Here is an 11869-nt window from a genome sequence, read left to right as displayed (position 1 = left end):
GAAGTCTATATTTAGCAAAAAAAAAAAAAAAAAAACCCAAAACCATAACAAGCAAACATTAATCATACGGCATATATTATAGCTTAAGGCCACAGTGACATTAATTCTGGAAAAAAAAACAAAAAAAACTCCAAGCAGGAAATACGGAAGCATTCCTTATTCTCCAGGTGACCGGAAAGAGCTTCCCTCCCGTCTTTCTTGACATCAAGTTGAGGACGTTCAGAAACAGGTATGCAGAGCTTCAACAGATTTTGTACTTATACTAGGTCCTGGGCTCGGACGTGTTCATATAAATGAAAATAGTGGAGTGTGTTCCGTGGGAATGGCATAATCTTCTCCGCTTTCGAAATGATCGTGGAAGTGCGCAGTTGAACGTTAGGTTTGAATATTTATATAAATGTTGACGTAACAAAACTTAAAACCTGCTTTTCACATGGTCTAATATTTGAAATAAACACGTCTCGGTATAAATAAATAAATCTGTTCTCCACTGTATCTCTCTTTAATTGTAAATGAAAGTGAAACTAAAGTCAGTGCAGATTGCAGCAGAAATGCGCAGATATCACAAAGGGCAGAAAAGTCTTATTTCTACGATTTAGTGTAATGATTAAAATCTGAACTCAAACCAATCGCACAATTGATTTTCTCGTCGTGATCATACTGTAGTTTATTTCTGTCGCTGAGGGTGAACTTGGAACTGTGTCGACGTATCCAGCAGGGGGTGCCCATTCCCATTCTCTCCAAATCCTAAAATAATTTACTGAATCAGTCCCTTCAACAAAACCTTAAACAGTTTTCTTGGTGGTGAAAGCTTCATGTTTCTTTTTTCATGTTTCTTTTTTTCTTAGAGGGTTTTTTTTTGTTTGTTTGTTTTTTTGTTTTGTTTTTTACAACTGCTTGGTTTCTTGAAACCTAACATTTTCTCAAAAATAAAAATGCAAAATATAAAACTCTTCTTAAAATGAAATTTAATGTGACATCACCACAGGGCTTGTCCTGTTTGTGATGAATATAAAAAGTACAAAACCTGACATAAAGTATGAAATAATTTTGTCAAAAATCCACATTCAGATTTTTTTATATGTCATATTTGTGGGTTAGCAGACCCAACACACATTATACAGTATTATAATGTGTATTGATCCATGTTATTTCTTATAATCTCACTTTAAACTCAATCTCCAGGTTAAACCTCTGATAATAATTGGTTTTTGCAAACATTTTCCTCACAATGCTTTTTCATCTCTACTTTCAGAATCGCACCATGCTACATGTGAGAGCTCAACAAGACTTTATGGTTCTGTTTGATCGATGCAGCATGCTGGTTTTCTACACAGCTGTTGTCTTTGTCCTGATACACACATGTAGAGGTAAGTGAAACACATCAGTGCAACAGAATTATTAATCATTTTTGTTATGGATTTCTACAACAATGATTTACTCACAAAAAGTGTTACATCCACCATTTGGGCTAATAATGTAACTGTGTCCAGTCTGAATGTGGAAGCACATGAGCAGTACTGAAATTCACATTTTAAAACTGCAGTCAAAAAACCCAACACAGCTCCTAGTTTTTGAACAGAAAGATTGCTGATTCATCTTCAGCAGTGACGATGATGCTGTCATTGTTAAAGGTGGGGTCTGTCTACACACACCACAAAGAACACAGAGGTGGAGCTGTTATCGAGATGGTGAGCTCAGTCAGGTTGAGTGAAGAAAGAAACATCCAAAAAAGCAGCCCTGTTCCTGTATTTACCATTAAATCCTTTACAGGGAAAAAAAATAGTGGAAGACCATCAAAGCACCTAGCAACACTAGCCAGAGGGTTGTTAGGTTAGACACTGAATTATTATTAAATGTTTAAATCTGCACCACGATTTTCATGGTCTTGTTTTCAGCAGCACAGAAACTGCTCATAGACTTGCTTTTTTTCCATTGCACCCACCATATGCTTCTAAAGACAAAAAAAAAAACCCTCAAAAACCAAATGCATTATTTTATTTCACTTTGACCTTTAACTGTTCTTGAGTTTATTCATTTTTGCATTTGAGATTTTTTTTTTTTTACTTTTTGAACAAGTTTTCAATATGGCAAGAAAATACAATCAAAAGGTTTTTACCTTTTTTGACATGTTTTATACATTGAGTTCATCTTTGAAAGACCTATGTTTTTTTTCTCCTTTGAATAGTTGTTGTGTCTTATAATAGGCAGCCATAGTTGTTACTATTGTGATTTAAATTTCTTCTGACTTCCAGTTTGAAAACTACACTTCAAACTGAACTATGTTAGTTGAACGTTTTGTCACACAGCTCAGACTTTTTGTAGTATTGACTTTGTAACGGAGTTGTGGTCCTAATTATTGCTCAGCTGCAGGGGAGGGGTGGAACAGTGAGCTCAAGGGGTGGTGCCAGTCAGGTTGGAGGGACAGGTAGGGATGATTGATCTAATGAGGTTTTCCCTTACTATCGTGAGGTCGGAGACCAGACCAGTACTGTACAGACCAGTCTGTACACTCCTGTGGGAGTGTACAGACAGCTGAAAAGCTGGCTGACGTGTGTGCCGAACACGGAAGAGTCATATCAGTGAAAAATCAATAAAAACCCATAATGCAACCACAAGAACAGTGTGTCGGGTTGTGAGCAGCTGTCCTATGTAAAATTTGGGCTTAAAACTAAAGTTAGGATCCTTCAAAAACTATGATTTTTAGAAGCTGAACAAAGATGAAAGAAAAACAGTGTGAATGATCAACCTTGGTCTTTAAAAGAGAATCACTGGTTTTTCACACAGTTGACAACAGCACTTGGTAAGCAGGCTGTAAAATAAGTCTGTAAAGTCTCTAAATCTAAGACATTATCGCTGTCTGTTACAGCAGCGTGTGTCACTGGAGATATCATTGAATTTATTTCTTGAAAATTGTATAAACCCTGGTCAATATTTATTGAGGTTGTGGTCCAGATACAATGTAACTGTTTCAGGCACATTTGTTTGCTGCTGTCTTTTACTTCAGTTACCACACGAAATCTTCTCTTTTTTTAGGTCAGTCAGAGGTTATCGGTCCTCCTCAGACAGTAGTGGCTTTGATTGGTGATGACATCATTTTGCCGTGTAACCTGGACCCTGTTATGGATGCTTTAGACATGGCTGTGGAGTGGGCGAGACCTGACCTAAACCCCAGATTTGTCCTTGTGTGGCGTGACAGTGTGGAACTGGAGTCTAAAAAACATCCGTCCTACACCAACAGAACGTCTCTGTTCACAGATGAACTGAAGAATGGAAACATTTCACTGAAAATCTCCAAAGTCAAACTGTCTGATAAGGGAACGTACAGATGTTTTGTTCCAGAACTGAAAAGACAAACTACAGTTAAGCTTGTTGTTGGTAAGTAAACATGTTATCATTTCAAATGCATTTTATTATTTTTTTAAATAGTTGATCTTTCTTTTACATGGCGATTCATAAATTGACACTAATGCTCTTTTAGTAGCAGCACAGCCTTCATCTGTGGAAAAATGTCTTGTGTGCTATTTTGGGTTTGGTAGACTGTTAAACTATGAATGCTACACTACCCATGCCTTGGATCCATAAACTATATATACAATATATATACAAAAAAGATTTTGGCTGACTCACAAACCTCTACAGTACTAGCGTACTTGTTGTGGCTGAACTTCCTTTTAGGGTATTTTTTTGTGCACCTCCACACATTTGACAGAACCATGCTCAGGGAGGGGCGGCCATCTGCTGCAACTGGTTTGGGTGAGAGAAGGAAAACAGGATAAAAATATGTTCCGTTTGTCTTTTTTAGGTGCTGCCTCTTCACCTGCTGCAGAGATTAATAAATCCATCAGTGGAGTGGTGTTACAGTGTGAGTCTGCAGGCTGGTATCCAGAGCCTGAGCTGCTGTGGTTGGACGGTGAGGGAAACCTCCTCTCTGCTGGACCTACAGAGACCCTCAGAGGTCCTGATGACCTCTATACTGTCAGCAGCAGAGTGACTGTGGAGAAGAGACACAGCAACAACATCACCTGCAGAGTCCAACAGAGGAACACCAACCAGAGCAGAGAGACACACATACATGTTCCAGGTAAAGCTCATATATTAGGTAATTATGTGAATTCCCCCAAACAGCTCGACATGGTATTGATATGTGAACTACTCTACATGCTGTTGTCATTTCAGATGACAATTTTGTGGTCATCGGTCCTTCCAGTCCTCCCAGTCCTCCCAGTAATCCAACTAACGACCCAAATATCATTGGTTTGGTCATGGGTGTTCTTGTGGTGCTCTTTCTGATTCTTGCTGTTATCTTTGTTGTGTGGAAGAAGAGACAAGCCAAACTCAGTAAGTCCTTCCCCATCCTTTTTAAGAAAATGAATTAATAATGTATTACCCTCATAAAATATTTAATTTTTCTCAAACAATGAAATCAAATTATTTTTAATCATTTTTAAGGTTGACATGTATCCCTAGTAGAGGAAGTCAAAACTCCACTAACATTTATTAGTATTTTAACATACTAATATATTATAGTATTTATTTTCATGCCCATCAGCAGTAAATAAATTAGCTTCCTTGCATAATGTGAAACATTTTCGGAATTCATCTGTCCCCCGTTTTTTCAATACACAGTCTAGGTATAAAGTTGTGTTTTCCAAAGAAATATGCCTACTTGTTGTGGTAAAAGACATTTGATGGGTAAGCAAAAGATCCCTGATTTGATCCGGGGAAGAGGCAAAAATCCCTGGGCTCTCATCAGGAAACACATTTGGTTGAAAAACTGTATTAAATCAAACATGCGGTGTTACTGGATGTTTTGGCCCCTTGTTAATAAGGGAGCAGGCACTTACCTCTTTTGGTATGAAGGCCTGAAATATAAATAACATGCATGGGTTAAAAATAAATAAAAGAGCACAATGAGCAGTGCAAAACACTGAATGAACACACAAACAGTGGCTCTTTACAGGGTGTTTGTATTTTCTCAGTCATGACTTTCAGGGTGTCCTATGAACCTGAAACAGAAGTCAGTATTTTATATTTTTCATATCATTTAGTCTGACATTGTTCACTTGGTCCAATAAGTGTAAGTTTGGTCATCACAGACTGAGCTGGAGATGTCTCCATGCGCTCATTTTTGTTGCATCATTGTGCATCATCCTGTCCATGAGATGTTACACTAACTAAGAATAATTTTTAGTTAGGTGGATGTAAAAAACAAAACAAAAAAAAACAAAAGCATATTATAGAGATGTTTACTCATATTTGTTACTGTATCTGTGCATTTAAAACAGGTGGTTGTAATCTGTAAACTCAGCACTAGATGTCAATAAATCTTACACACTGCTCATTTATTTAGGTAATGTCTTAAAATTCTGCGAGTGTAATATATGGTTCTTCAGTTTTATCCATTTACAATGAGTAGAAAGAACTCTGCTTCATACTGTTCATCAGTTTCTCCTGCTTCTTTATATGTACAGAAAACAAGAAGAGCAAGGAGAAAGGAGCTGAAACCGGGATTGAGGGAGAAAGTGAACCACTAATGACAGGAAGAGAAGAAGAGAATGATGTGGCCAGCAAAAAAGAGCAAAAACATGAAGATGAAAGAGAAACTAAAAAAGATAAGTTTGTTTCAGAAACAGAGCAAATGAAGGACATCAAAAGTCCACAAAATAGTACAATAAATACATCTACTGTTATTGGTAAAGAGTCTTTGAATATCATAGAACGAGAAAGACATGACGTGACAGAAAGAGAAGAAGAGGATGATGTGGACAGCAGTGGAGAGAAAAACTTTAAAGAGGAAAGAGAAACACAACAAGATGATCATGAGACAGAAACAGAGCAAAGAAAGGACACCGACAGTCCACAAGAAAGGAGAATAAATCCATCTACTGTTAATGACAAAGAGTCTTTGATTAAGATAGAACAAGAAACACAGGACATGACAGGGAGACAGGAAGAGGGTAACGTGGACAACAGTGGAGAGAAAAAGATACAAGAAAAAGAAAAGAAAAAGAAACGGAGCAAAGAAGTGGACACCGACAGTTCAAGAACAAAAACATGTACTGTGACTGAAACAGATCCTCAGTTTGAAATGAAACAAGAAACACATGAAGAAGAGGAGATGACAGGGAGGGGAATGAAAGCTGAGGGGGCTGAAAGTGAAAGAGAGAAAAAGATGGAAACAGATAAAGATTGTATAGAACTTCGTTTATTACCACTTAGAGAAAAACTCAATGGGCCGATAGTGTTAGTAAACAAAGGAAAGACATTTAAACTTAGTTCTTTTACTAAATTGATTGCAGATATAACGTCTTTAAATTCACATCTGACGCCTGATCAGGAACCATGGAGAGAAAAAGAGACACAAGAGCAGCTTGTAGAAAAAAGACAGATGGAGAGAAATGTGGACATGAAAAATTCAGACACTGAGAAATAGAGAGCAGAGGAAAACAGTGATGAAGTAAATCTAAATTCTGAGGTTACAGCACAGAAAGAGAGACAGAGAGAAAGACTGAAGGCAGAACAACAGAGAGAGGAAAACCAGAGACTTCAATCAGAGACACAAAGGGAAAGAGAAAGATGAGAGAGAACTGAAAACAAGGAAAGACAATAAAAACCAACATCACACAGAAGAAGAAATACAAGAGATAAGTGAACAAGAATCTCTGCAACATCACAATTTGAAACTATTCAATGGGCAACCAATCAGCAGATACTGCCAGTTCAAACAGAACCACAAGGATGTGAACTAGAAAGTGATGATGATCTTTAGGATCTGATCCAGGTTGATTAACATTTAGGACTTCAGTTTTCACCATTTCCAAAAGACCTCAAGAGCAGCCAGTGTGATTAGGAGAATCAAAGCCCTTTGATTTCTCTTCATATTTTCATATTTATAATCTTATCAGAAGCCATAGAAAAGAAGAAGAGATACAAGGAAACCAGTTCATGGAAAAAAGAGAAAATCTAAAGAAAAACAGCGATTGTGTGATGGAGGAGAAACTGAATTGAAATATACCTCACAGGACCAGGATGGAGTTTCAGCCTGTTCAAGAATCTGTATTATCAACACACATGAGTACCACAGAAAGTTTAGGAGCTATCTAACTTTAAATAACTTTAATTTCCTTTGTTTCTGTTCATAATGACTCTAATGTGGTATTATTGATTTCTCTTTACCAGTGACTGACAAAACACGGCCAGGGAAAAGTCATGACACATCACTAAATGTCGAGAATGAAATTGTTAAACCATTTTCACCATAAAATATTAATCTGGTGAAGTGTCCTGTTTTTAAATCAAAATACAACCTTCTGAACCTATCCAAGAAGAACAAAGTTGAAAATGCAGAATGTTGATGCAGAAAGATGATATTGCACCTGAGAAAAGCTCCTAACAGAAAGGAAATATTAATGCAGACAGACATTGAACATGAGTAATGTTCAGTATAAGGCACTCATCTTATCTGTTCCCCTGAGGGTATTCATCCCTTTAGTCACATCACTATTTCACAGATGAGTCCAGGTGAAGTTAGACATATAAAGTCTATGATTTAAACTGTACACATTTTTCAGTTTGTTTTTGTGACGACAGTAATTATAGCTTGAACCAAGAATAACTGCTCAAAATTGCTTTGAGTATCCTGCTTTCCTGAATGTCCATCATGGTTGAAAATTATCATATTTTTATATGTATGTGTAGTTTTAATTTGCATGTCAGAATGTTGTTTGTCTGCTGTCTTGGGATTAGTCCTGCATGTCCTGCTTTCATTTGTTTTAGTGGCATGGCCCTACACATGCAAATATACAGTGCTGATCTGCTCACCTGTCTTTGATCCCAAATGAAATGTTTTAGTGAAAATGTGGTGAAATATTTGGAAATACTTTTGTATACGATGTATTACTAAATATTGAAAATTAAACTTTGTTAACGTGTGTTTTAATGATTGATTTAGTTTTATGTCAAACTTCCACTTTTTGTGACAGTCACTGTGCTTTTGTATCTGCTTGGATAATGGACAGTAGCTACCATGAATAATTAAATATTAATAATAGTGAGAGCAACAACAAAAACAACTGATAATAATAACATAATGCAAAAACATTTTTCTTCTGGGGTGTAAAAAATATTGCCCATCACCTTCACATTGCATTAAGCAAATGGTGATTTCTAGAGCAAGGTTATTATAGTAAACTAAAATTACTGTTGTGTTGTGCTGTTGCTACTATAATAAATACTGTTAGGTAGGAATGTTGGTTGCAATATACAGGGAGTGCAGAATTATTAGGCAAATGAGTATTTTGTCCACATCATCCTCTTCATGCATGTTGTCTTACTCCAAGCTGTATAGGCTCGAAAGCCTACTACCAATTAAGCATATTAGGTGATGTGCATCTCTGTAATGAGAAGGGGTGTGGTCTAATGACATCAACACCCTATATCAGGTGTGCATAATTATTAGGCAACGTCCTTTCCTTTGGCAAAATGGGTCAAAAGAAGGACTTGACAGGCTCAGAAAAGTCAAAAATAGTGAGATATCTTGCAGGGGGATGCAGCAGTCTCAAAATTGCAAAGCTTCTGAAGCGTGATCATCGAACAATCAAGCGTTTCATTCAAAATAGTCAACAGGGTCGCAAGAAGCGTGTGGAAAAACCAAGGCGCAAAATAACTGCCCATGAACTGAGAAAAGTCAAGCGTGCAGCTGCCAAGATGCCACTTGCCACCAGTTTGGCCATATTTCAGAGCTGCAACATCACTGGAGTGCCCAAAAGCACAAGGTGTGCAATACTCAGAGACATGGCCAAGGTAAGAAAGGCTGAAAGACGACCACCACTGAACAAGACACACAAGCTGAAACGTCAAGACTGGGCCAAGAAATATCTCAAGACTGGTTTTTCTAAGGTTTTATGGACTGATGAAATGAGAGTGAGTCTTGATGGGCCAGATGGATGGGCCCGTGGCTGGATTGGTAAAGGGCAGAGAGCTCCAGTCCGACTCAGACGCCAGCAAGGTGGAGGTGGAGTACTGGTTTGGGCTGGTATCATCAAAGATGAGCTTGTGGGGCCTTTTCGGGTTGAGGATGGAGTCAAGCTCAACTCCCAGTCCTACTGCCAGTTTCTGGAAGACACCTTCTTCAAGCAGTGGTACAGGAAGAAGTCTGCATCCTTCAAGAAAAACATGATTTTCATGCAGGACAATGCTCCATCACCCGCGTCCAAGTACTCCACAGCGTGGCTGGCAAGAAAGGGTATAAAAGAAGAAAAACTAATGACATGGCCACCTTGTTCACCTGATCTGAACCCCATTGAGAACCTGTGGTCCATCATCAAATGTGAGATTTACAAGGAGGGAAAACAGTACACCTCTCTGAACAGTGTCTGGGAGGCTGTGGTTGCTGCTGCACGCAATGTTGATGGTGAACAGATCAAAAAACTGACAGAATCCATGGATGGCAGGCTTTTGAGTGTCCTTGCAAAGAAAGGTGGCTATATTGGTCGCTGATTTGTTTTTGTTTTGTTTTTGAATGTCAGAAATGTATATTTGTGAATGTGGAGATGTTATATTGGTTTCACTGGTAAAAATAAATAATTGAAATGGGTATATATTTGTTTTTTGTTAAGTTGCCTAATAATTATGCACAGTAATAGTCACCTGCACACACAGATATCCCCCTAAAATAGCTAAAACTAAAAACTACTTCCAAAAACATTCAGCTTTGATATTAATGAGTTTTTTGGGTTCATTGAGAACATGGTTGTTGTTCAATAATAAAATTATCCCTCAAAAATACAACTTGCCTAATAATTTTGCACTCCCTGTAGTATAAATAGAGATATGATGTATAAATAACATGTAATATCCATGAGTGCAGTTATCCTTCAATTACGGGATAATATTATTAAAGTTAATATTACATTAAAATTACTGTGCATTTCTCCTTCAGCTTTTAGACCCTCAGACCTTGTAGTACCATATCACTCCATTAGAGCACTTCGCTCTCGCACTGCAGGGCTACTTGTTGTTCCTAGAGTATTTAAAAGTAGAATGAGAGGGAGAGCCTTCAGTTTTCAGGCCCCTCTTCTATGGAACCAGCTTCCATTTTGAATAAGGGAGACAGACACCGTCCACACTTCTAAGATTAGGCTTAAAAGCAGGGGTGTTGCTAGACTCTTCAAAAATTGGGGGCTTAGCCTAGTCCTAAAATGTTCTGTGGTTTCACTTGCACATTTGAAGTTATTATATTTTGTAGTAAAATTAATATAAATGTAAAACATCAAACATTAATTGACTGACATAAGAAAATAATATAATTTCATGTGTACAATAATCTGCCCCCCGATGTTCTTAATAACTGTTTGTTACAGTGTGTAACAATAAAGCGTGAGAGTCTCTGATTCACTGAGTTTTTATCTGAACCAGTGTTCATCTCTGTCTGCTGCAGTGAAGCTCTTCTCCACTTCCTGTTTATTCTCTTGTGTCTTCCTCATTTACTTTTTAAACTGGCTTCTTGTATGATTTGTTGAAGTGTTTAGCTAGGTAATGATTACCAGATCAGCCTGCTTTGCAGCACAGCTACATGGTGTCCCAGTCACAATTTGTTGGACCAATCAGCACAGCACTGATGTAGAGACCTGCAGGTGGGAAGCTCAGCTTTGAATGGTTCTTATGATTGGGGTAGTTTGGTCAGACAGAGACTGAAGTGTTTCAGATGTTACTTCAACCGTGACAGTCATGATAACAAGCTGCATGAATACAGCTGCCCTTTAATAAGCAATTATTTTATGAGACCTAAGGCAAATCAAAAACCATCCAGGTGTTGAGCTTGAGCTAAAACTTTCCTTTTTGATAAAGCATTGTTAGGGCTTAACCTCATGCGCTGTTGGATTATTTCTTCTTCACTCACCATTTTTATACACAACTTTGCATATAAACTTTGCTATTAATCTAAGTTGCTATTAAATTCTGGCTCTCTTCAACATGGTGCCTTTTGTCCTGTCTCCCTCCCCTCACTCAAAACCAGTCTTGGCAGATGGCTGGCCCTCCCTGGGCCTGATTTCTTCCTGCTAAAAGGGAGTTTTTCCTTTCCACAGTCACCAAGCGTTTGCTCCTAGGGGGTCAGATGATTGTTGGGATTTTCTCTGTATTATTGTAGGGTTTTTAACTTACAAGATAAAGTGCCATGAGGCTATTGTTGTTGTGATGTGACACTGTATAAAAAATGAATTGAATTGAATAATTCTAATCTTAAAGTTTTCAACCTTTAATACACAACATATCAAAATGAAGACTGACTTAAATTAGGAAATCGACTCTGGAACACAACTGAAACAAACCTCTCTAAAAGAAAAAAAGAGCTATTTTTTTTTTGTTTGGTAATTATGGCTGCTATCTGAAACGAGGCGCTATCAATGCAGATTTGAAGGTCTTTTTCTAGAAAACGCAATTATGTAGTGACAACGTGAACATTTTAAGAAATTTTCTATAATTTGTGAGTTACTGAATTTACCTCGCATAGAAATGAAGTTCAGTAAGCTCAACATCAACTGTGCCCGAACCCAGAAAACATGTTTAACAAGCTCTAAGCTTTAACAAGAGTCTAAAAATCCAATTCAGTTGAATTCATTTGTACTTAAATAGTATGGCGTTATTTTTGTGCCACTATTCTGAGCGCACGTAAAAAAAGTTTGCAGGTGCAAGTGTTGCATTTTGAGGAGAAATTTATTTTGAACGAAGAAAAGCTGAATTTGAGTGAACAAAATTCATTGCTGCGTGCAAAAAAATGTATTTCAGTGTTTGCTATTATCCACACACACACAATAGCAGCCCCTCTCGCTCAGTTTTTGCATTTGCGCTCGCTCGCAATGTGTTG

At 37.6% G+C, this 11869-nt stretch overlaps 1 protein-coding gene across 1 annotated transcript; it reads left to right on the top strand.

Annotated features, from left to right (window-relative positions):
* The first annotated feature begins 1258 nt into the window (after window positions 1-1258).
* LOC102308913 (butyrophilin subfamily 3 member A2) lies at window positions 1259-6514 on the top strand. Its single transcript, XM_014330851.2, has 5 exons — window positions 1259-1370; window positions 3037-3378; window positions 3806-4084; window positions 4180-4341; window positions 5475-6514. Exons 1-5 carry the CDS (start codon window positions 1265-1267, stop codon window positions 6434-6436), a joined length of 1851 nt encoding a protein of 616 aa, XP_014186337.1. The 5' UTR covers window positions 1259-1264; the 3' UTR covers window positions 6437-6514.
* Window positions 6515-11869: the final 5355 nt, after the last annotated feature.

Source organism: Haplochromis burtoni, unplaced genomic scaffold (assembly GCF_018398535.1).
Source record: "Haplochromis burtoni strain Fernald_Lab_line unplaced genomic scaffold, NCSU_Asbu1 Contig_1095, whole genome shotgun sequence".
In the NCBI taxonomy this organism is placed as follows: Eukaryota; Metazoa; Chordata; class Actinopteri; order Cichliformes; family Cichlidae; genus Haplochromis; species Haplochromis burtoni.
The sequence above is the reverse complement of the archived record's forward strand: the minus strand, read 5'-3'. Positions and strand labels throughout refer to the sequence as shown.